The sequence below is a fragment of the Lissotriton vulgaris genome, chromosome 11 (genome assembly GCF_964263255.1).
Source record: "Lissotriton vulgaris chromosome 11, aLisVul1.2, whole genome shotgun sequence".
Taxonomy (NCBI): domain Eukaryota; kingdom Metazoa; phylum Chordata; class Amphibia; order Caudata; family Salamandridae; genus Lissotriton; species Lissotriton vulgaris.
This window is the reverse complement of record NC_141699.1, coordinates 174,176,083-174,202,479: the sequence shown is the minus strand read 5'-3', so window position 1 is coordinate 174,202,479 and position 26,397 is coordinate 174,176,083. Positions and strand designations below refer to the sequence as shown.

Sequence of the window (26,397 nt, the reverse complement as noted above, 5' to 3'; positions counted from 1 at the left end):
TAAAAAGGACACAAACTGCTAAATCCATGGGTGCCTTACAGTCCCAGCAGTTTCGAGGTGGATCTTTTCGTCGCTCAAGCACTAGAGGCATTTCCAGAGGCCAGCTCTCCCAGTCCACGCAGTACTACAAGGGCAGCACTCAGTCCACATACACCAACAAGAGTCGAGGTGGATATCGTGGTAACAGCGCCAAGGGCAGAGGTCGTGGAAACAACAACTCCAGATCCTCTGCCACCAACAAACAGTGACGCCTTGTCATTGCCCCCCGTCCACACAACATCGGTCGGGGGGAGACTCCAGCAGTTCCTGCCAGTCGAAGTCCATCACCACAGACAGGTGGGTCAGAAAACTTGTACAATACGGTTATTGTCTGGAGTTAACATCCACTCCACCCAACATGCCCCCAAGAAACCGTCCTATGTCGGCCGAGCATTTGCACTTATTGCAGCAGGTCGTCACCGTCATGCTGCAAAAGGGAGCAATAGAACTCGTGCCTGTGCAGGAAAGAGGCACAGGGGTCTACTCCCTGTACTTCCTAATACCAAAAAAGGACGAGTCCCTCAGGCCCATCCTGGACCTCAGGCCACTCAATCACTACATCCTGTCGGAGCACTTCCATATGCTTACCCTGCAGCAAGTGCTCCCGTTGCTCAGGCAGGGGGATTTTGTTGCAACTTTAGACCTAAAGGATGCGTACTTTCACATTCCACTGCACCCTTCACACAGGAAATACCTCTGGTTCACCATACAAAACCAGCTCTACCAGTTCAAGGTTTTGCCTTTCGGAGTCACCACGGCACCCAGGGTGTTCACAAAGTGCCTGGCGACTATGGCGGCGCACCTCAGGAGACAGAACATCCATGTCTACCCTTATCTGGACGACTGGCTCATCCAGGCGAAGTCAGCCCAGCAGTGTGCCGCCCACATGTCCCACACCATTCACCTCCTGCACGATCTGGGATTCTCACTGAATTACCCAAAATCCCACCTCCAACCCGCCCACATACGGCAGTATCTGGGTGCGACCATAAACACTCTGGCAGCCACAGCACAGCCAAATTCAGTGAGGGTCAGCAGCATTCAAACGCTGATACAGAAGTTCAGACCTCAACACTCGCTTCCAGCAAGAGTGTTCATGCAGTTGATAGGCATGATGGCCTCCTGCATCTCCATAGTCCCGCACGCGAGACTACATATGCGTCCGCTTCAGGAGTGCTTAGCACGTCAGTGGACTCAGGCTCACGGGCAGTTGAAAGACCTAGTGTTGATGAGCGGTCGGGCATACAACTCTCTGCATTGGTGGAATCCACAAAACCTTTGCAAGGGTCGACCGTTCCAAGAGCCTGTGCCACAGATCATCCTGACAACGGACGCTTCTCTCCAGGGATGGGGAGCTCATGTACTCCATTACACTGTGCAGGGACTATGGACACCACAGCAAAAGAATATGCACATCAATGTTCTGGAACTGATGGCGATCTTCATGGCACTAAAAGCCTTCAAAGTACATCTGTGCAACAAGGTCGTGTTGATCTGGACGGACAACATGACGGCCATGTACTACATTCAAAAGCAGGGAGGAACACACTCTCCACAGCTGTCTCATCTGCCTCAGAGCATGTGGAAGTGGGCCATTCAGAGGAACATCTTCCTCATGGCAGAACACCTCCCGGGCAAGGACAATCAGATGGCGGACCTGCTCAGCAGGTACAGCCACCAAATGCACGAGTGGGAAATACATCCATCAGTACTCCAACCGTACTTCCAAAGGTGGGGTCATCCAGAGATGGACCTTTTCGCCACAAGGGAGAACGCAAAATGCCAAAGCTTCGCCGCCAGGTTCCCACACCCACAGTCGCAGGGCAATGCGATATGGATGAACTGGTCAGGCAAATTTGCGTACGCTTTTCCCCCAGCACCTCGGATACCGCTGGTGGCACGCAAGCTCAGGCAGCACTCGATGACTCTCATCCTGGTTGCTCCAACATGGGCTCGCCAACCATGGTACACCACGTTTCTGGAACTGTCCGTGGTACCGCATCAAAGGCTACGCCTCCCACCCAGCCTTCTGACGCAGAGCCATGGCGACATTCAGCATCCAGATCTGCGACAGCTCAACCTGGCGATCTGGCTCCTGAGGTCTTAGTTTGGCTACCTAAACTTGCCTCCCGACTGTATGGACATCATCCGGGAGGCGAGAGAGCCCACCACAAGAGCATGCTATGCGGCAAAGTGGAAGCGGTTTGTCATTTATTGTGCAGACCACGACATTAACCCGCTAGATGCATCTATTCATAAAATCATTTGTTATCTTTTCCATCTGTACAAATGTAATCTGGCCTATGCTTCCATTCGCATACACCTATCCGCAATGGCCGCTTATCTCCTGAACAGGCAGCACCTCTCACTTTTCAGGGTGCCTGCCATTAAAGCCTTTCTAGAAGGACTCAAACGAGTCATCCCTCCACGGACTCCACCAGTTCCGGAGTGGAACCTCAATGTGGTCCTCACCCGGCTGATGGGTCCTCCCTTTGAACCACTGCATTCCTGCGAGATTCAATTCTTGACGTGGAAAGTGGCTTTCCTTGTAGCAAAATTACATCGCTGCGACGAGTTAGTGAGCTCCAGGCCCTAACTATCCAAGAGCCATTTATTCAAATTCATTCCAACAGGGTGGTGCTTCGCACTAACCCTAAATTCCTTCCGAAGGTAGTGTCTCAATTCCATATTAACCAGTCTATTGAGTTGCCTGTTTTCTTCCAAAATCCTGAGTCATTGGCGGAGAGAATGCTCCACACCCTTGACGTCAAAAGGGCCCTGATGTATTACATCGATAGGACCAAGGATTTTAGAAAGACTAAACAACTCTTTGTTGCCTTTGCGCCACAACACAAAGGTAACCCCATTTCCAAAGCTGGTATAGCTAGGTGGATTGTTAAATGTATTCAGATCTGCTATCTGAAAGCCAAGCGTACTCTCACCATTCCACCAAGGGCCCACTCCACCAGAAAGTTGGGGGCCTCCATGGCTTTCCTTGGAAAAATTCCTTTGGAAGACCTATGTAGAGCAGCCACATGGTCTACCACACACACATTTACAAAACATTACTATGTTGATGTGCACTCCAAACAGCAGGCAGCTGTAGGGCAGGCTGTTCTGAAAACACTTTTCCAAACTGCTGCAGCTGGCACGGGCGGCCGCCGTTAATGGAGGGACTGCTATGTATTCTATGCACAGATATGAATTCAGCAGCCCACATGCCTCGAACCGAATATGCTACTTACCAGTATGCATCTGTTCTTGGCATGTAGGGCTGCTGACATTCATATCGCCCACCCTCCTCCCCGGCGCCTGTAGCAGCTGCACGATTCACATATACTTCTAGCATGGTCATCATTTACTTAGTTTCACTCCATCTTGGCCGCAATGGCTAAAAACAGTCTAAGGATGGAGTCGATGCCCATGCGCATTGTAGTCCAGGGGAGGAGCCACCTATCTCGTGATACTTCGAAGACTCTTCCAGGACAACAATGTGCAATCATCCGGACCCAACACTAGGCGGCGATCTATGCACAGATATGAATGTCAGCAGCCCTACATGCCAAGAACAGATGCATACTGGTAAGTAGCATATTCGTTTTTGCATAATTTTTCTTGAAAATGCCGCATGAAAAAGCCACTGCAAGCCACAACTTCAATGGAGAGCATTCTGTGTGTTTTCATAACAGTATCATTGTCCCGACCATAATCTTATGGATAACAAACAAAGATGTTTTTGATTGCTAAACAGCTCAAGAAATCCTCTCCCAATATGCGTCTCCCATTCATAGGGAAGGACTAAAATGCTAAGCAAAGGAAGGGTCCGGATGAGAAAAGAAATGAAGCACAGTAAGAGTATGCTGGAAAAGAGGGAAGGAAACCCTATGCTAAAATTCCAGCTTTGTAGATCTGGCATGGCCTTGCTAGTCAACAAGGTGACAGCAGAACCTGAGGAGCTAGAACGACTGGGCAGCATTGCACAATATAATAGGCTAATTGTGTCAGTAATTGAGCAGCTGCACTGTGGCGGCATGGACACTAATCTCCATAAGAAAGAGATGAAGCATGGGGAAAGGGTGGCGCTTCGCAGGAGACCTATAGGGGAGATATGCAGCCCTTCCTGCATCAACAGGAACACGAAGGTGAACGTGTGCTTGTGCTGCGGATCATTTTAATTTGTCAATGATTAGTGTTGATGAATCCACCAGCTGCATTGCATTGAAACTTGAGAAAATAGATGGAGTGCCGTTCTGAGGGATTCTGCTGATATCTGTGAAAAAAGGGAGCATGGAGAAAGGTGGACTACAAGGTGACCCTGATGTCTCCACCAAACTGATAAGCAGTTCAACTTCTGGCCTTAACAAGCAATTATCAGGACACTAAGCGTGCATACTCATGTAATATTTAAACCAAAACAGGTACAAAATGAAGCACTGACTGCTGAATTAAAGTCATGCGATATAGTTACTGCTGTTGCTACAGTTTGGCTCAACTGACTTCAAAATGGAATCTTGAAGTAAAAATAGCATTTTAGACTTTATCCCCATTAGGTAACCCGTTAAATAAACAGTCTCATGCAATACAATTTAATTAAGCAATAAACAGAGCATTATTAATGAAGGATAATCTAAAGGATTTGCAAGAGAAAGTGAAATCGGGATTAAAGAGTTAACATTTTTTTTTAAAAAGATTTAAATAAACAAGAAGCTGAAGGAGGGATGGAAGAGGACGCTAAATAAATGGTTAAAGAAATACAGCTGAAGAAATTAATTTAAAGAAACCAACTAACAAAGAAGAAATCTAAAACTAAATTCCACTCCGAATCGTCCATGTCGCCTACTTCTTCCACCCACTTCTCTCGCAGTTTTAGTGTAGGGTCTGGTAGGTTATTAATCAGCTTCCGATATGTAAGGGATGTGGCGCTATGTTGCATGTAGTCAGTGAGTAGTCCGTCCTCTAACGGAGAGGCCTCTGGGACTTTAGTGCCTGCCGGTATTGTCGTTAGTAAAGCATGTCTGATTTGAACATATTTAGAAGTTTCATTCGGTCCTAGATCATACTGTTGCTGGAGTTGAGTGAATGGAATCACAGTCCCCTTGTCCCACAAGTCTCCCACCGTGGATATTCCGATATTGTCCCACTGTGTAAAGCCCTTACTACGTCTGTTGACCCAATGCTTTGGTGTCCCATAGTGGGGGTGATTACTCCTTTCCATCCCAGTTTCGCCTGCGCTGTGTACCATATCGTAGCCGTGTGTTTTGTGGGTCCTATCAGTTTTGCTGCCAACCCTCTATTACAGAGCACTGTCAGCATGCTGTTTGTGGCCATCTGTGTTCTGTCAGCCCTATAGGCTGGATCGTCATGGGGTGCGTGAATCCATTGATTGGTGGTTTTAAGCTGCGCTGCCCAGTACATTTGTAAGTTCGGCAGTGCAATCCCTCCTTCATACCAGCTTCTGTTCATCTTGATCTGTGCTATGCGTGCTGGGCGATTACCCCACAGTAGGTTTGAGACCATTGCAGTCACCTGTTGGAAATACCGCGGCGACACCGGGTATGGTGTGTTATCAAGTGCATAAAGAAATCTCGACAGAGTCCTCATTTTGTATAGCGCTGCTCTGCCCAGCAGCGTCGGGGGTAGAGACGCCCAGTTTTTGACATCGCGTCTTAAAAGTTCTAGAGGCGGCTTCAGGTTTTTTCAAAGAACTCTGTCGAGTTTCTAGTGATGTATCTACCAAGGTATTTAAAGGAGTCTGCTGCTAACACAAGTGGGCTGTCAGTGGCAAGTGAGGGTTCTGGTCCCCTCAGTACGTATAGTACTGATTTTGACCAGTTTATTGTGTAGCCCGATGTTTTCCCATGGGTATCACTGAGTGCAAGAAGCTCGGGTATGCTGCGTTCCGGGTCCATCAGGTATACGAACATGTCGTCCGCATAGAGCGAGAGACGATCTTCCCATCCCTCCTTCCAGCTAATTCCCTTCAGCAACTGGGCTGTTCTAATTCGGGTCGCTAGTGGTTCTAAAACTAGAGCAAATAGTAAAGGCGACAGCGGACACCCTTGACGTGTCCCCCTCGCCAGCTGTATTGTGTGTGAAATGTGGCCGTTAGCTGTGACCTGAGCAATCGGGTTAGTGTATAGGAGTCGTACCCATACTGTAAATTTAGGGCCAAACCCCATATGAGATAGGACTGCAAAGAGATATTGCCACTCTACCATGTCGAACGCCATCTTCGCATCCAACGATAGTATCACTGCTGGTTCTGATAACAACGGAGCCCGCGCCAGTATCCCATGAACGCGCCTGAGATTGAGAGCAGTGTTCCTGTTAGGCAGAAAGCCCGATTGGTCCGGGTGGATCAACTGCGGGAGGTGGGACATCAACCTATTAGCTAGAAGTTTCGCCAGGATTTTTGCTTCTGCGTTTGGAAGAGATATCGGGTGGTAAGATGTGCAGTCCGTCAGTGGTTTTCCGGGCTTCGGAATTGCCACAATCTTCGCGGTTCGTTGGTCTAACGGGAGTTCGGTATTCATTAAACTCTCAGTGTACATTGCTAGTAGTGGTGCGCCAGGTGTGTCAGACATGAGTTTGTACCACTCTATGGGGATCCCGTTAGGGCCCAGGACTTTTCCGGATTGTACTGCATTTATGGCCAGCTGTATTTCATCAACCGTGAGGTCTGCCTCCAGCTCATCGACTGCTTCCGGTGTAAATGTCCGGGTTACTACATAGCTGAGGGAGTCCAGTGCTGCCTCCCCCGTCACTTCCCTGTCTGGGGTGTAAACTGTTTCGAAGTAGTCTGCTGGTGTGTGGACTATCTCCTCGGGGTGCGTCGAAGTATCCCCTCCTTCGTGTACAACTGTTGTATTCCTTTGGTACCGCCCCCTTTCTTATCTAGCCAGCTTAACATTTTTCCGGCCTTGTCTCCCACGTCGTATATTCTATGTGTGGTTGCTGTAATACTGTCAACTGTCTGTCGTTTTAGATGGTCCCTATATTCCTGTTGGCGTAACTGCAGGGAGTGTGCGGAATCTGGTGTGGGACTCTGCCATGTGTGCTACATTCGCTGCGTGTAGTGCTAATTCCAACTCTGACAGTTCTCACTGTTGTATCTTTTCTATCCGGTGATGGATGATATTGCTTGTCCCCGAAGGACCTTTCTTGTATGCTTCCCAAAGAATCGAGGGAGATGCTACTGATGTCGTGTTTGTGTCAAAGTAGTGTTTAGTCGTTTTCTTGAGTTCTTTCTTAATATTGGGGATCTTGAGATAATTAGAGTAAATGGGATATATTCTCTTGCGAGATTTCTCCAGGCAGGATAGAGTTAACAAAATTGGGGAGTGATCCGATATTCCCCTGGGTTGTATGCTTACGGTATCAATGTTTTGTATGCCATTTCCTAACATCAGGAAGTAGTCTATTCGTGATAGACTATTGTGTACAGTGGAGTGATAAGTGTACTGATTCGTGGTGGCGTGTATGTGCCTCCAAACATCTATCAGTCCCATTGCCTCTAGGAAGCCCTGGAACTGGGAGGGTCCGGGTGTTTGGGGTTGAACAGGGAATTTATCTACTGTTGCATCTATCGTTGTGTTGATATCTCCCCCTATAATAAGGTCCACTGCTGGTAGATCTAAGAAATTCTCCCAGGGCAGGTAGTGCAATTGACTGGAGCGCTGGCGGTATATAAACTGATACTATATTCAGAAGTCTGCCTTCCCATTGTCCCTGGATTGCTGCAAAACGTCCCTGGTCAACCACCCTGCTTTGCAGGATGATGAACGGGGAGGCCTTCCTTACTAGGATGCCCGTCCCTCTCGAGCCTGATGTGAATTCGGAGTGTACTGCCATTTTGTATCCTCGTCTGTCCAACGCCTGGTACGCCCTCCCTGTGAGATGTGTCTCCTGCAATAGGACCAGTGTTGGGGCTTGTCGTTTTATAGCCTGTAACACCAATTGATTTTGTCCCCTAACCCTCTCACATTCCATGTTAGTATCCGTAGGGGTGCTACCGGGGTCTTCTGCGTCACCCCATCATGAGCATTTGGTTGTGAGTTGTGCGCCATGGGAAATTTGTTTTAACTTGTGCAGTCGTGTCCATACTACTAGTGTGCTGTATCTGCCTCCTAGTTGTGTAATTAGTGTGTATTCCGTCGTAGCCTGCCGTAATGTGCATAACCAGAAAAACAAAAACTATGCCTCCCCTCCCACCCCACCTCCCTGCCTCCCTGCTTAACGGACATGGAACCGCCCGCCCCCCCAACTTAGAAGAGTGCTTGTCCCATTCCCAAACCATAGTACTTGCTTGCTGGGGTAAAAGATCCCATGGAGGTAGCGGCCCCTCCTGCCCTCTTCGGCGTATCCCAGTCCAGTGACCAATGACAGCTCTACCTCCATTGTTCGTGGCAACTAATACTCCTGCGGGAACCGGGCGCTCAAGATCCTGGCCTTGGTCCGTTGTCTGCCGACCCTGTTCCTGGTGAGTGGTCTGGATTTTCTCGCCCCGATGCCTGTGATCCGGCGTGGTCCTCTTCCTGTTGGTTTCGGTGATTCTTGTTCGTACGGCGAGGTGCATCTACTTGTCTCCATCCTTCCAACCAGTCATGCGCTGTTTCTGGTGTTTCAAAAAACCATGTCTTGTTATCGGCTACTACTCTAAGTTTTGCTGGAAACAACATTGAGTATGGTATTTCCCTCGATCTCGGCGCTTTTTTGACTTCCATGAAACTTTTTCTGCGACTGGAGACGTCCGCTGTGTAGTCTGGAAAAAAGGCAATCGTGGAGTTATGTACTCGGTTGGTGGTGAAATTCTTGCCGCCAGCAGGATTGCGTCCCTATCTCTGAAGTTGAATAATCTGGCCAGGACCGGTCTTGGGGCCGCACCCGGTTTTGGTTTGCCGCCGGGAACTCTGTCTGCTCTTTCCACTGAGAAGAAGTGAGACAATCCCTTGGGCTGCAGTCTGGTCTTGATCAAGTCCTCCACATATAAATCCATCGCTTGTGTGCCTTCTGTCTCCGGAACACCAAGTATTCTTAGGTTACTCCTTCTCGAGCGCCCCTCCTGATAATCCAGCTTCTCCTTAAGTAGCTTATTTTCTGCCTTGATTCGCTCCATCGCGGTCTGCAATTCCGAGGTGTCCTCTACCAGGGATGTCGCGATCACCTCCACTTCTTTGATCCGCTCAGTCATTTTGTGGAAGTCTGCTCGTAGCAGGGTGACATCTGTGGAGATGGTCCCCACTGTAGTCTGCATATGTGACAGTGCTTTCATTATGTCCTCTAGTGTAACTTTCTTGGCCCCTTCTCCCTCTGGTGTTTTCCCGTAGATGTGCGTCCTTCTGTTAGTGGCGGGTAGTTCTTTTCATAAGTGTATTTGTCCGGTCTCGCCTGTGGTGGTGTTCTTCGGTCCTCTGCCTGCCATGGTGCCTACTCTCCGAGTCCCACTTTAGCTGGTCAAACTCGTAAGGAAATATTCACTGCTCGCAGAACTATGCAGGCTGTGGTGGTAAACCTGCGACACGGCTCTGATACGTTTTTTGATCCCAGTGGGAGGACACTGCCCAATGAGGTATTGGTGCGCTCATATACTTCGCTCGGCTATGTGGGGCTGGGTCCACGGGGATGTTCTTTTTTTTTTTTTTGTAAATATATTTTTATTGCAGGAATTAGTTATAGTTACACGTTGGTCAGTGATAAGGCAAGCGGTGATGATGTCACCGACGATGAAATAAGTGTTATACGGCCATTCAGCCCACAACCCGGGGGTCGGGCGGCAATTAATGTTGAAACGATGATTCGGGGCCAGCGGCCTTCTAAATATGACCAGGTATAAGTTAAGGTTTTACTTCTGCTTTTCCAAACAAAGAACACCCCCTCCCTCCCCCTTCCAACTAATAAAACACTCCCAGAGGCCTAATGTCCAATCAGAAAGTACAATAACCAAACAGTACTATGGGAAGCTAATGATGCTCCCTTCGACCTCTATCCCCCGCCCTCTTCCCACCCCTGCCATCGGTGTCCTGGTCAATGTGCTAAGAGCGTGTGGTAGGAGACATTACGCATCCTGACTGGAATACTGTGCCTTTGTTGCACTACGGGGATGCAGGCTGCTCATCGGCCTCACTGTCAGTGTCGCTGGGTGTGCTATGATCACGCAGGGCCTGCACCAATGTCTCCCACGCCTGTGCTGATTCTAGCGCCTTCTCATTCTGCTGCCGCCTCGCTAGCTGGTATCGCAGGGTGCTCTATCCCTCAGCCCACTTAAGAAATTCATTGCGCCATTTTGTGCCCGTTGGACCAACTCGTGCCTTCCAGTGTCGAGTTATTTTCCGTTTCGCCAGGAGTAACCCCATATCGATAAATTTGCTGGTGACTTTGTTTTTGGGAGTATGAGGAAACCAGTGTAAGATCCCCACCGCAACGTCAAATTGTAGGGACCGCTCCGTTACCCTATTAAGGGTATCCCCTATCAGCGTCCAATACGAGGACAAAGGGGAGCAGGACAACAACATATGAATGAGGTCAGCCCCTATCGTCCGGCACCTCGGGCAGGCCGCCGTGTCAGGCGAAGTATTTCTGAATCTTCTCCGGGGTCAGTTAGGCGCGGTGTAATATGTAAAAGTGGACCAACTGGAACCGAGCGTTACGTGTGCTCTTCCAGGCCCGGCGCATCAGCTGGGCCCACGTGGTCTCCGGGATGTCCTTCCCTATGTCCGTCTCCCACCGGATCCTGAGTGTGTCCAACGGTGGCAACCGCTCATTGACCATCCTGGCCTACAAACACGTTACCGCTTTGACCGTTCCCGCCGCCATCATAACATATTGACACGCCGCTGACGTCTGTGGTTCTTCAAACCATTCTGCCAGTGCGCTTGGAGTGCCCTCGTGACCGCCGCATGGAGTAAAAAGTCGCCCCGGGGGATGTCGAAGCGGTCCAGAAGCGCCTGGAAAGGCAGTAACACACCATCTTCATAAAGATCACCTATGATCTGTATGCCCGCGTCCTCCCAAGCCCGCAGTTGTGACCAATCGCCTTGATCTTGGAAGAGAGCCTCCACCAAGATCTCGAACCCGTGGTATGACGGCAGACTCAATGAAGATAGGCGTGCCATGCGAATGGCAGAGCGCACTTGGAGATCAGATCCATCGGCACTGCACCTTAGAACGCTCAAGGAAAAGAGGAACGCCTACTTCAGGAAAATCAAGCGCGCGAAAACAGACTTCTTCAGCCTCCAGCTCGACCAAGCAAAAAATCGACCAAGAAAGCTGTTTGAACTAGTCAAAACTCAAACCAAGGAACAACCTCTACAATCTAACAGCACAACAAGCAATATACCATCCTGTGAAGACTTTTCGGCTTTCTTTAAGCAAAAAAACGATAATATAAAAAGCGAACTCCTCAAGGATGTAAACCAATACTCCAGCCCCATCAGCAGAACTACCACTCAACCTAAAAATAACGCGGCATGGTCTTCCTTCGACACCTACTCAGAAGAATCAATTAACAAACTGCTCGGGACCCTGAAAGCCTCTAATCACCTCACAGACCCCTTACCTGCTAATGCTGTAAAAGACTTCACCCCCCTGCTCCTTCCACTCTGGACTAAAATCATTAACAGTTCCCTACAACAAGGCCTCATCCCCGACTCCCTCAAGGTAGGACAAGTCACGCCTATACTCAAGAAATCTACAGCTGATCCGGGCGACCTAAACAATTACCGCCCTATCACCAATATCCCCACCTTGGCCAAACTGCTGGAAAAATGCGTTCAACTCCAACTGACAAAACACATCGACCAGTTTGACCTCCTCAATCCTCATAAATCAGGCTTCCGAGCAAGAGACAGCTCGGAAACGGCTATGACACACATAATTGATGACGCCCTCCAAATCCTTGATCACAATGACTCCTGCCTCCTCATCCTACTTGATCTCTCATCAGCATTTGACACCGTCAAACATGAGAATCTACTTGAACTGTTAAACACCAGAATGGGTCTATCTGGGGCTGTTCTCAAATGGTTTACTTCCTTCTTACATAACCGGTCTCAGAAGTTCAAGATCAACAACGTGTTATCCTCATCTGTACCTGTAACATTGGGCGTTCCACAAGGATCTTCCCTATCCCCCACTTTGTTCAATCTGGTCATGGAACCACTCACCACATTGCTTCAAGCATCAAATGTGCCCTTCACTTGTATGCTGATGACACTCAACTCTACCTCAAACTAGAATCCCCGGAAGACATCAAACTTCTGAACTCCACGCTCAGAAACACCCAATCATGGCTGGCTGATAATCCCCTCAAACTTAATGCACAGAAAACTGAGTTCCTTCTGATCTCACCGCCTGCGAAAATCTCCACCACCCAATCCTGGCTCAAGCATCTAACCGCACTCCATATCCAACCCACCATCGTAGACTCAGCGAAATCCTTACGCATCATACTTGACGCCAATCTCAACATGCAGCAGCATATCAGCAAAGCAACTAAGGGAGCTAATTTCCAAATCAACACTTTGAGGAAACTTAAACCCTTCCTCCCAGCTAAGGACTTCCAAACCGCAGTACAAGCCCTAGTCATCCCACGCATAGACTACGGAATTGTGGCTCTCAGCGGACTCCCCCGTTCTACAATCGCACCACTAAGAGCCTCCCTGAACGCTGCAGCGAGACTGATCACTGGATCAAGAAAACACTCGCGTATTTCCCCTGACTTAAGATCCTTGAACTGGTTGCCTTTTGAAGCCAGAATTCAGTTGAAAATTGCCTGCATGACACACATGGCTGTACAACACAAGTCACCCAACTACCTCACCCAAAAGCTGACTGTATCAGGCGGCTCGAGAACCAATAGAAGCACTAAAAATTTCCTCCTGAAACCTCGAAGATTCCGGAAGGAGAAAACATACAAATGCTCCTTTTCAGGAATGGCACCCAGGATCTGGAATGCACTCCCTACCGAAACGAGGCTGATCTCGTCCACTGCATTTTTTAAGAAAGAAGTGAAAGCCATCCTAATGGCTAAATACACCTGAATTCTATTTTGGTCCGAGCTAAGACTTTACACCGACTCTGTATTAGCAGTCTATTTGATTATCTACATGTATTATGTGTTATGTATTTTGTATTATGCCTGTATCTGACTGCGATCTTATTTTGTCACTCACGTACTACTTACTACCCGTACTGTAGCAAAATGTCTGCTCCCTTACCCCTTCTTTCTGTAAAGCGCTCTGATATCGGCAAAGATCTTGTTCGCGCTATATAAAACTTTGAAAATAAATAAAATGCGGTAATGCAGCGAGCATCCCGAGAGGGATCTCCGGGGCGTACGGGTGGTTCATTCCCGACTTGCGTTGCACCCGGTTCCAGCACAATCTAATAGTGCGTTCATCCAGTGTGAGGTCCCTCAGGGCCAGCCTCTGTTGCAGCACGATATAGGATAGAACGTGTCTGGGACTGCCCAGCCCCCGCTCCTCCTCTGGTCCTCGAAACTCCCGCGCTATCTCCTGGGTGTAGGTCTGCAGTTGGGTGGCAAAGTAGTAAGCTTCAAAGTCGGGTACAGCTAGCCCTCCCTCCGCTTTCGGTCTCATGAGGGTCCTAAGCACGACTCTGCGGCGGCCCGATCCCCAGAGGAATGCCACTAGCAGTGAGCTCAAATTCCGGAAGACTGCCGGTGGGATCCAGATCGGAAGCGTCTGGAAATAATATAGCAGTCGAGGAAGTGCCACCATCTTCAGCAATGCTATACGTCCTGCCACCGATAGGGGCAAGGTGGCCCAGAAGGACATGCTACCCTTCAGCGCCCGGACGCATCGGGAAATGTTGCCCTCCAGGATGTCAGCGGGGCTATGGTACACTTAAACCCCCAGATATTTGAGGCAGCTAGGCGCCCACCTGATTTCTCTAGGGGTGTCTGGTTGGGGCTCTCCCCCGCGAACCGGGAACAAACAAGTTTTCGCCCAGTTCACCCTGAGGCCCGACACCTCACCGAAGGCAGTGAGTACTGTGTCAGCCCCGGCCAATGCCTCTCCAGCATCCTCCAGAAAAAGCAACGCAACAGGTCGTCAGCATAGGGGAAATGTACTGGGGCCCTGACAAGGTCCGCAGTCCTCTATAATGGGCTCCGGTGCGAATCGATAGCGCTAGGGGTTCCACTGCAAGCACAAATAGCAGCGGGGATAGTGAGCAGCCCTGTCTCGTGCCTCGTTCCACTTGGTACTGTTGGGAAATCAGCGGGCCTGATCTCACCCTAGCCATCGCCGAGGTATATAGCACCGTAGTCCAGCGCAAGAACCCCTCCCCTAGTCCAAAACAAGCAAGCACCCTACGGAGATATTCCCACTCCAAGCTATCAAAGGCCTTCTCCAGGTAGATTGATAGGATCATGGGTTGGGGGGGCCTCACCATGGTCCTCCTCCAGCAGGCGGAACAAACGGCGTATGTTCATCGTGGCGTTACGCTTAGGGATGAAGCCCGCCTGGTCCTTATGCACTAGGGAGCTCATGCGGCCCAGCAATCTTGAGGCCAGGATGCTACTTAAGATCTTATAATCGACCGTAAGCATCGAGAGCGGCCTGTACGACGCCGGGTCGTTGCCCTCCTTATGGGGTTTGATCAAGGGGACCACTAGGGCCTCACGCATCGAACCCGGGAGGCGCCCCAGACGCTTCGCCTCTCTGTAGACTGTCAAAAGCCGCGGGGCCAGGAGGTCAATAAAGGTGGAGTACAACTCCACTGGAAGTCCGTCCAGGCCTGGGGTTTTGTTTCTTGCTATCTTTTTTATGGCGCTGCGGATCTCCCCTAGCTCCACGTCTCTTCCCAGTTCTTTCGCCTGTTCAGGCTCCAGAGCGGGGATAGGTAAATCCTGTAGAAAAACATCAATGTGGGTAGTGTCCGGAGACATCCTACTACGGTATAGACTTTCATAGTAGCCCAGAAAGCAACTGAGTATTTCGGGTTGGGTATAGACCTCTGCGTCCCGCATAGCTACCGTGGGAGAGGTACGCCTCGTAGGGTTGGCCAGCCAAGCCAGAAGCGCTCCCGATTTAGCACCCTCAGCAAGCGATCTGGTCAAAAAAGCCTTGTAATCGAAACTACGCAGCCGTTCAACTTCAACAGCTACGGCTTCCTTCGCCGCCGCAGTCTGTTGTTGAAGTTCCGGGCGGCCGGGGCGGAGGAGCTCCTACTCACGGAGTTTCCGATCAGCCTTACAAAGATCTTTCAGTAGGACCCGTCGCATCCCCACCTTCTTCGCTATGCAATAGCCCCTAATCACCACTTTAAATGCATCCCATTCCGTGGCCCTTGTAGCAGTCGTTCCCTCGTTCTCCTCGAAGTACGCGGTGATCCTGTCCTCCAGTTCCCCCCCGGAACACCAGGTCTTCAAGCATCTCGGGGCGGAGCCTCCAAGTCGGAACACAGGGTGTTCCCGGTAGCCATCTAAAGTCGGCCAGTAGAGGGTTGTGGTCGGAGATAGTCCTCGCAGATACTCAGATCTCATGGCCGTGGAAACTAGTTCTGCCGATCCCAGAAACCCATCCAGCCGCACATGCAGTTCGTGCATGCCGGAGAAGTGGGAATAGCCGCGGTGGTGCTGGGCTCTTCAGATATCAGTCAGTCCCCATTTAGTCTGCCATTCCAGTCTCCCTGTAGCCATCCGGTGGGTTGGGGAGTCCGGAAGGGGAGGATGAGATCTGTCGAGATCAATGTACACCACCGAGATGAAGTCCCCCCCCCGATATAGATAGTGGGCCAAGAGCCCGACAGCGCTGCAAAGAAGGCCAGTTGATCCACGTTCGGCGCATAGATGCTGCATATGTTCAGGTCCTTTCCCCCCAGTTTACCAGCTATGGCCACAAACCTCCCCTCCGGATCCACTGTGTGTTTAGTTACCTGCAGGGGAACCCCGGCCCGCACCCAGATCAGCGCGCCAGAGCATAAGCTGAGTATGTGGTGTTGTATAACTGCCCTCTCCACCTACGCTGCAACGCCAGCCCCTCTCTTTGTTAAGTGTGTCTCTTGCAATAGCGCTATCTGCACTCCTCTACGCACCAAGTAAGCGTGGACCTTATGTCGCCTGGACATGGAATGAAACCCACGCACATTCCAGGTTATGCACTTTAGTGTGGAAAGATCACCCATTGTCCCATGGTACTTCTTCAAGCCTCCTCCAGCAATGCTCCAGTACTGGTAAATACAGTGATTGCCCCGCACCGACGGCGTACCTCCCCCCCTCCCCCCCCCCCCCCCACAGTAACAAAACAACCCCCAAACACATCCCCTCTCCCTCCCTCCCCAGAACAGGTCCCAAATGGTGCCATCTAGTTCCCATCCAAACTGTGCCCACCAAAGAACCCAAAACTATCCTGACGGTAGCCACCGCAGGTATGCCTTAAGGGCAAAAAGGGGGGTCGGGCGTCGATAGGGGGTCTCCGCCCCTCAAAGCTACCAAAGTGCGATCGAGCCCTAAGTTATGAGGGCTAAATGAAGGGCTTGTCCCCAACTCACCCTCCACTTTCTGTCACCCAGCAGTTCCCACATAGTCTCACCCCCCCCCCCCCCCCCCCCCCCCCATCGCCTCCCCCTCCATTGAATCCGGCTCACCCGGGATCACCCTTGGCCATCAAGCAGGCCCTCCGCTGTCTCTGGAGTTGTCACCGGGAGGTTCACACTATCAGTCTCCGAGTCCTCCGTGTCCGTGTGACCCCTACCTCCGCCCGGCTCCGAATCTTCAGTTATAGGTCCACCTTGGGACTCTGATAAACTGGAAACCATCTCCAGGACCCCTCGCCGTTCCGCCGCAGTCTCCACTTTCGAGGGTCGGCCAGGTCTGCCTCGGCGATTCCGGATCCTCTTAGACCTCCGTTGTAGGCCTACCTCCAAGGTGGTCGAGAGGGAGGACCCAAGGCCATCCTTGCCAGCTCTGTATAGTTCAAGCCAATTGCATGCGTCGTCCGGGGTATCAAAGAATTTGGTGGTGCCATCCAGGATGATGCGGAGCCTCGCCGGAAAAAGCAAGGAATATTGGATGCCCTCGCTCCTCAGTTCTCGCTTGATCGCCAAAAAAGAGGCTCGTCTCCGCTGGGTCTCATAAGTGTAATCCGGAAAAATGTTCACCCGGCTATTTGCCACCTGATATGGACCATTTTGTCTGGCGGCATTGAGGAGTAGATCCCTGTCGCGGAAATGTAGGAGTCTCGCCACCACCGGGTGTGGGGGTAGGCCCTGTTGCGGCGGCCTAGCCGGCACCCGGTGCGACCGCTCTAGGGTGTAAAAGGAGGAAAGCCCCTCAGGTGCCACCACAGTTCTGAGCCAGTCCTCCAAGTAGGCCACCATGTCCCCACCCTCGATTTTCTCCGGCAGGCCCACCACACGAATGTTATTTCTTCTATTGCGCCCTTCCGCGTCCTCCGCTCTCCTCTCCGGGGCATCTATGCCGGTCAGAGCGTCTTTCATGGCGGCAGCCAAAGTTTTTTACGCCGGTCCCAAGATTCCCACCGAGCTCTCCACTTCTTTGACCCTGTCCGAGAGCTTACCGTGGTCCGCTCTAAGAAAGCCCAGGCTTGTCGCGACCTGGTCGATGTCTTGCTGAAGGGCCTACCGCGTATCCATGATCGCCGCCAGGATCTGATCAAGTTGTTGCTGGATATGTGTGCTCCCCGACATCTCCGGGTCTAACAGATCTTCTTTATCAGGCGCCTCCATGTCTGATGCGGCCTGGGAGCCACCCTTAGTGCTCTTTGGTTTCACCATGGCGGCCGCGGTCTCCAGCGGTGGGCCCGAAGGCCGTCCAGTCAAGAGGAGGGTCAATCAATCTGTCCTCGACGAACCGTCTCCCCAACTAGGCCGCAGCGGCGATGGGCCGGGCGAAGGCATTCAGCACCTCCCCTGGGAACCAAAGGGCCGGAGGGGGGAGAATGGTCACTGTCAGGTAGTAGTGCGCAGCCGGGGTCTTCGATCTCCACAAGATGCCGTCACCTGCGACATCAATTGCAGGCCTTTCGGACCACCAATGCGGCCTATGTAAAGTCTGTGTCTAGGCCGATCTTCGCCCAGCCATTCTCGCTGTCCTCCGGTGTCCCGCCAGGGCTCAGAACTCTGCCAGTGTGGGTCGAATAGGCCTACTCGCTGCCGATTCCCAGGACCAAAATGGTGGTGATCGGCGTTGTCTTGAGGAAGGCGAGGCGTTGGGCCGCTCCCTCTTCCCTCCGTGGCTGTACGCCGTGTTCAGGGATCGACTGACCCATTGGTCACGATGAGCACCGCTTAGAAAGTTCATAGGTGTCACCAGCCGTTCAAGTAGTCGCCGTTAATGTCGTTCCTCCGGGAAGGGAGGGAAGGAGAAAGTGTCGCCGGAGTCGTCCTGGGTCCACAGGCTACTTCAGGCACACGGAGATAGAGCGGGTGCCATCTTAAGCTCCGCGCCGCTCGCCTCGTAGACTCTCGTTAACCTCGATCGGGCCTCACTGCAGGTCCCCATGGTTGCCCCCCGGTTCAGCACCCACAGCACATCTGGGGGTCGGGGTGCCCGTATCGCCCGGGGATCAGGATTAATGGCGGCTCGATCGTGGAGCCGAGCGCTCAAGCGACCTCCACCATCGGTGCCCAAGCCACGCCCCCCCCACGGGGATGTTCTTGTGGTGATGCTGCCAGAATTAGCTGTTTTGGATCTGTTTAGGGAGTTACGTTCCTCTAGTCGCTGCACTCCCTGGCTACAATGCGTCCAGAGGCTATAACTTTACAGTCTGAGTCAGTGTAGTGACGGTGCTCCTCAGAGTCATATTAGCGCTGCCCCGCGGGTGTGTACTCTTCCGATTCAATTCAATTGCCCCCTTTGTCGCAGGTCTCAATTCGCACCACCGACCTGCGTGCTGTCTGAGCGCTTCGCACCTTCTCTGTGGCCCGGCGGCCAGGAGCGTGTCCAGCACAGATGCCACTGTTGTCCGGTCGCACCCCCCTCCTGCTCCTTAAAGCTGCACGACGTTTGCGTGTCTGAGTGCTAGTGGGTAAGCCTGATGTGGCATTTGCCTGCTGTCTCTTCCGTGGATGGGGGGGGGAACTGCGTACACTAGTAGGACTGTGTGAGGGGCTTTGCTCAAAGCGGCACCTCGTATCTCGCGCCGGTATCGATATCTGTTATACCGGGATATGGTACTCGTCTCCGCTGCCAGAGGGTCCCGCTGTAGTGCCTGGGTGCTCTGGTCGCCTCTCACGTACACTTGGTCTTTTTTGTGCCCTTTGGGTTTTTTTTTTCTGCTCTCCTGGCCTGGTGACGGCAGGGCGGACTTCCTGTTTGTCGCGCCCGCCTCACCTTCACTTCTGCTCGGATTAAGGGGGCACTACAGGCCGGTGCTGACGGCCGATGTAGAGTCCGCTGCTGGTTGTCGTTCTGCTTCTCTGGTTCCGGATCTCAGTTTCTCACCGAATCTTCACAGGTCGATGCTGCCCGGTCCCGAAAGTTGGGTTTAGCCTTCAGAGCAATAAGTTTTGCCGGATTAATGTGTGGATTGTCGGAAAGGGCCGCCTCACTCACGAAGCTCTTTCGCTACACAACCATCCTGATCGGCTGCTAGCCACGCCCCCCAGCCTCAGTTTTTTAAAAACTCCTATATGTCCAGACACTAGTTGGGGGAAACTTTAACAGAGTCTTCGATAGACAGCTGGACACCCACTGTACTGATATCTCTAGAGCTTATTGTTGCATGACAGGAAACATCCTTTACCCCGCATGCGTTACTTCATGTGCCATTACCATGCATTTTTTCACACTGCAAAATCTTTTACAACGCAGGGCTTTACACGGCAAACTATTACAAAGCATTCCCCAAAGTAATGCCCTGGTGGAGTTAGGATAGTAAATTGCGTTGTAATGGGGAATGCGTTGTAATGAGTTGCGTTGTAAAACATTTTGCGGGGTAATGGCACGCAGGGTAAATTGTCCTATTCTTACTTGACACACACGAGAGCGAGAGACAGAGAGAGAGCAAACACACTACTCAGCTCAACATTAATAATTTTCCAGGTTGCCATATGTTTTCATGCTGGACACTAACCTGTCTTGGCTCCAGGGGGTCCTGTCTGAACAGTCCCTTCTAGAGGTCTCTATTGTTGGGGTGGGGGTCAGAATTCTGAGGATATGGAGTTTAAGCACATGGTGGTTAATAGACTAAGGGGTGAGGGCATGCACCCAATCAGAGAGCATACATACCTCACAATAACAGTTTTGCTCACAGTGGTGTACACTGTGTGATTCTAAAGACACACATGAGATGCAGATGACTGATTTCACACCTGGGATAAAAAGAGCATCAGAGGTGCAGATAGTCTTCTAGAAGCACGTGTAATTAAACTTGAACAGCTAAACATTGCCTCAGGTGATCCCTCTTTACTTACAATTCGAAATTCTTTAGGGCCTGTGAAAATATTGACAGCAATTGGGCATCCCCTTATGAATTCGGTTAAATGTCATTTGCTTACTGCTGAGTGAGAATGCAGAAAGATAGTGAATAAAAAAGAAGGCTGAACACAAGTCAGTAACCGTTAAATAAGTTGTCTTGGGTGGAATACAAGAAAGTATAGTAGCAGGGTGTCAGACCCCATTCTGAGGAGCCTCAAAGCATAGAATTGGCAATTTGGTCCCAACCATGTTGGTTGAAGTTTTGTCACTGATGTCATTGGCCCACGCGATGACTCTGCAGATCAGACCAACTCCACCATTTGCACATTATAATCTTAATGTAGCAAGAGAAAGTAGTGAAATGTGTCTCAGGGCGGTAGTTTCGGAGGCAGAGACTTAGAACTCAGTCACACAGTAGGTGCAGTATTGTAATATCTGGCCAGTGGTTGACGGTTTAGTAAAGATTAAGTATTTTAATACCACAAGGTACTCATGAAGTAAAGCAACTCTACAGGGATGCACTCATGGGTCCATAATGTTCTTAATCGAATGAAAACATGGAATTAATCTTAATATATGCTTTGGTACATGCTCCCTATGTTGCAATCAGGAAACCTTCTACAATTCTGCGGAACTCGTTGATCAGTATCTTATCTGATGACTAAAGTTCTTATGTAAGGAGAACAATGTTCAATAAATTGTCTCCACAGATTCTGTTAGTCAGTAGTTCACATTCCTCGTCTTTTCCAGGTTCACTTGAAAGCCCACAGCTTTTTCCAGCAAGATTTGCAGAAATCCGACAATTGCAACTCACCTTGGGATGATACCAGCTTTTACACTGCATTTTCAGACTAGGCTTGTTGATCTACTGTCCATGTTTAGAAACAGGTTTGACGTGATTTCTTTTCAGATGTAATTTCCATTTTGCAGCACAAACCTGTTATTTGTGCAAGGTGATCAAGCCTGTTTCTCTGCCAACTGATTCTTCTCTTGCAGTGGAGGTGCTGCTTTTGCCCAGAGAACACCTTCTACTAGGCCAACATACTTATTGAACATCCTTGGACTTGCTGCAGTATCTCAGATCTTCCGTAGCACTCTGGGTCTCCTCAAACTTAAGGGGGCAGGTTACTGCTCCCCAGTTATGATCTCTGTTTTGTCAAAGTTTATAACAAAGGTGTTAGACCTGTCACACGGCTCCTTGGAAATCTGGCTTTCTGAAGGCAGTCACAAGTCCTGATTTTGTCCCTTTAGGCACTTGCTAAGAACTTCTCTCTTCCTCGGTGTCGGATAGCGTTCCTTCTGTTGTCGTGCTCGGGAGATCAACCTCCCATACCCTACTACTAGCTTTCATCACAGTCTTCCTTCCAGTGGTACGACTGTCATGTTGAGAGGATGGTGTGTGGCAACCTCTGTTTTGCAGCCCTCTGTTACAACGTGGTGCTAGCTGCCCTACTATAGGTTTTGTTGCAAGCCCTTCAATGCTTTTTAATGACGGCCCTTCCGTTCTATATCTCTGGTGTCGTCCCTTTCCACATGGGCCAGGCCTCCATCCAAGTTAGGAGCCTTGCTGTTTCTCTCCCTATTGGTTGAGGCATTGTAAATCTTCATCGCCCTGTGTGCTATGGGCATACTGTGCTCAGAAGGATGTATGACGATACAACGCGTTCTATTACAACGCGATATGTTACATTGCGGTATTGACAACGCAAGTCGTTACAGCGACTTGCGCTGGACTTGGGGACGGTGTGAATTACTATTCCAACTCCTGTCTACGTACAGTAGGGAAGGTGTTGGAATAGTAAATTACACTATTCCTTAGTCTAGAGCGCCCTGCAGTGCAAGTCGATGTAACGACTTGCGTAGTCCAAACCGCAATGTAATCTACAGCGTTGTAATGGGTGCGTGGTAAAGGATGTTTCCCGTTCATAGAGCCATCATTGCAGAACTGCTTCCACACCACCCAGACCTTGGAGCCACCCGAAAACCCTTCTCTCCCTTTCCCCGTATCCCCTCTTCTCTCTCCCGGTCTCCCCCTCTCTCGCGTGCCCGCACCTCTGAGTTGAAAAGACTCCACCACGTCTCACTGCTCTTCGCAGGTGTAGCGAACAGCCGCATTCTTTTGCTCCAGCTCTTTTTTGTAAATGCGATGCATATTAAAACGCTGGCCTGCCTGTAGTGGCCTGTGAGCAAGAGGGAGCAGACCGGTAACTCAGCAGTCATGCTACCCCAACCTGCGTGCCTTAGATTCAAGAGTAATGGCCCAATAACTCATCCTTGTGCTCTCCCAGATTACGATCATGGCTCCTGTTCTGAAGTCTTAACTAATTTAATATAATGAAGAACATTCATTCATGTAGAAAATTAGTGCTTGCCAAATTGGATTACTTGTTCTGGAAGTTAAGAACTTGAGTGTAAATTTTAAACATTTAGACTCATTATTAATTTTGCCCTGACACTGAAACACAGGCTCCTGGTTGTTATGGATATAGACGAAAAATATTGGTATTCTCCCCCATTGGATAGTCACTGTGTTAGTAATTTAGATGATGGAGTGGAGTGAATTCCTGGCTGTTAACCAGTAATGGTCCCTATAATGTACAAACCAACAAATCAAAACTTGATAATTAATACGTAATGTTGTTCAATTTGAATAATTATTTGCATGTAAAAATATATCTTAATGCCCTTTATCTTGGAATATGTTTGTCTCTCCAGTCTATTTCTGCACAGGATGAAAAACTCTCAAAAACAATGTTTCTGCCACTTGCTCAAAGAATGGTAGAAAAGATGGTGAAGGATGACAAGATAGAAGCAGAGGCTGAAGTAAGTTCTAATGAGTAGTAGTATTTTATTTAGGCATCACATACTTAATATAATTGTCAATAGAAAGAGTTTAATATCGAGTATACTGTCCAAATTTCCATCCTGGAGTATTTGCAACCAGGATTAGACACTGCGTTCAAAACCTCTTCAGTGAATTTTAGTGTGATGATACACGGTTCATTGGTGTGTTTCATTATAATTGATTGCAACTAACAGATGTTCTCAGTGCATATTTTTCTCTGCATTGGTAGCACACTTGTTGGTCAAATTTAAACAGAATGCAGTTTGTTTTGGAAGTAATATACTTCATCAGAGTTTCTGCCACCCATGCTGTCTAAGCCAACTGTAGTATATGACAGTTTGCTTATTGGGTATTCGATATTTAATTTCCTTAATTTGCGGAGATCATTTTGGGCTGCTTTTTGTGGGAGTGGATGAGTACGTGGGTGGTTCTGCCATATAGAGGTTTACCTCCTATACAAACATTTCTTTATGATCTGTTAAGGTTAAGTCCGGAAACAATTGTGGGATTTACCTGTAAAAAGTCTAATGATGCAGATTAGTTTGGTCCCATTAACTGGCAAAGCTCATAGGCTCTTTCAAAAAAATTTCTATTCAATTTGTTTAATCTTTTACCACATTTATGAAACAAGAAACTGCTATCGATTCAGCCATTAATTAACGGTTTACGTCCTTAAGCTCCGTTGTAGTGGTATTAGGTTTAGGAGTTTACCAAATGTATCTGTCTTTGAGGAAAGACTTTATGCTTAGTTTGTGAACCATGGGTATATCCAAATTTCATTGATTAGGTTCTCCCAGTTTCATTCTGTATCCACTGAATACCTGATCAATTCTGCATGTGCCATTGCAGCATATGGATGGAGAGAAACGTGGAAAGCGAATATCTGTGGAATAATCTAGTTTTCAAACTCCACTCCTTCCCTTACTGTTCTTGGAGTCACCCCACTCCTTTCTGTACTCCAGTCGTCCCCTAATTTTTCCACTCTACGTCACCCCCCCCCCCTTCCCTTCCTCCACTCGTCAAACCCCCCCCCACACACTCACCCTTTGCTTTTCATCCTTTCTGGTACCCACCACATAACCTCTTGGGCTCACTGTCCAGTGTGCCACAGCTTTGAGCATAAAGTTTCTATTTTCTCTTCTGAGCAATTGATAGCATATCGTTTTTTTACTCAATCTAATGAGGTTTTTTTTTTGTTTAAGGTTGAACTTTACTATATGATTTTGGAGCGTTTAGGAAAATACCAGGAAGCTTTGAATGTTATTAGAGGCACACTTGGAGGTAAGGCATTTTTATTGTAATGTTTGACATTCTTCTCTGTGTACATGCTAAAAGAAACATATGCCTGTGGAGAAAGACCGCTGGCTGTCATTGAGATTCTGGCTTCCATATTGGTCATGAACCTTTCAACATAGACTCATTGTTAGAATCTGCTCATGGTTTCTGGATGAGCAGACATCGAAACCGCCTATGGTAGAACTCCTATTTCGCTACTTTGTTCAACATGTCCCCGCATTAACAACTTGGTCCATGCAAAGGACTAATAACCATCTCATGTGTCCAGCAGCTGAAGTGTCAATTCCGCATTTAGAAGGTTTACGATATTCCAAAATATAAGCGGGTCTGTCTAAAACACTAAAGAAAAAGGATGGGCTCAAAAAGGTCTGTCAGTATCCCTAAGCCAGTTATTTTTGGGCATGTTGATAGTCTAGCACTAACCATCTTGCTTTCCTTACTTCACTGATCCTGGAATGGGTATTTGCTCTTTAGCACAACATAACTTCAATGGCCTACACCATTTCACTTGATGCCACCTGTCAGTCTCTCCCTCAAGTCATTTACTTGATTGTTGGGTTCTTTCTACTTAGTGAGGGGCTTTTTGGAGGACAGAACTTAGTACCCTTCTACAGGTGTTGATAAAGTCCAGTCTAACCAGAAGAGTGTGGAGAGTATACACAGTATGGAAACCACCCATCCCCTCTCGTTGGAATGCAATAGTTTGCTTGGAGTACTCCCAAAAGCAGGAGTACAGCAAAGTAGTTTCACCTTCGGGTAGATTTCTACCTTAATGTGCAGAAAATAATTTACTCAAAATGACCAGAGGCTTAACATGCCAAGTTGTTAAGAGGTCAGAAACCAAAAGGTGTTTCATCAATAAGCTAATAATTTCAGGCCAGTTATTGTTTCCCATGTTGACAGGTATTGTGCCTCCCTCAAATGAGACCGCTACAGGAATGCCTTCAGTTGAGCCAGGCAGCCAGATAGGTTTTAATGCAAATGGAACGCACCAATTGCATATTTGTGAGAAGTGGAGTATGGAAATTGTAGCAAGATCCTCAGTGTAATAAGCAAAGCTTTGATGTTGGTGCCCTGGTTGCTTCTGCCCAATATAAACTTGTCTGTTCATTATTTATGAAAAAGTAATCAAATATCCGCTATAACAAATGGCAGCCTTATCCTCAACTTTTGCACTATCTTCGAGATTAGCTATGTAATACAGACAATGTTCAGTTTGCCAAAGAAACAAATGAAAGTTGATACTTTTACACATTGAGCTCAGTTGCAGGTTTTTGAGATATACAGAGTCTAAGATTAGGTGCCGGACGTTGCTATATACTCTTCCATAAGTATCGCTGTTGTCTGTGACCATTTGAAAATCTGTGTAATCAAAGTATGTAATTATTTTTATGTTTCCTATTAGACAAGAGTAATCCGGTAGATATAACCTTTGTTTTTCTGGCATGGAAATGTATTGATAGCACTGAGCCTAGGAGTTAGTGTTTAAGATTGATAATGATTTTGAGGACTCATCAATCAGTTCATTGACCTTGCAACATTGTTTCAAGAGTACTTCATCTTAGCTGACCTACACTTCACACGTAGGACCTCTTTGGACCGCTCTACTGTCTATTATACTAGATAACTCGTGTAATCCGAAAATTTGGGGCAGGTAGTATCCAGACTAGATGTGCCCAAATGGATTGTGGTGTTTGATAAGGTTAAACAAAAAGTAGAGTTTCCGAAGTCTGCCCTAGTCACCATGAATTAGTCTATGGTCATGAACCTGAGCAACGTACCCAATCTTACAGTTAATCATTTTAAGCACCTTTTC

The 26,397-nt window shown here is 48.9% G+C and overlaps 1 protein-coding gene across 1 annotated transcript in view; it reads left to right on the top strand.

Annotated features, from left to right (window-relative positions):
* Positions 1-26,397, top strand: part of NAA25 (N-alpha-acetyltransferase 25, NatB auxiliary subunit) — an 893,576-nt gene that overhangs the window by 197,858 nt on the left and 669,321 nt on the right. Inside the window, exons 6-7 of the mRNA XM_086943077.1 lie at positions 23,156-23,263; positions 24,488-24,566. Coding sequence (XP_086799203.1) covers positions 23,156-23,263; positions 24,488-24,566 — 187 coding nt within the window. The remainder of the gene's footprint in view (positions 1-23,155; positions 23,264-24,487; positions 24,567-26,397) is intronic.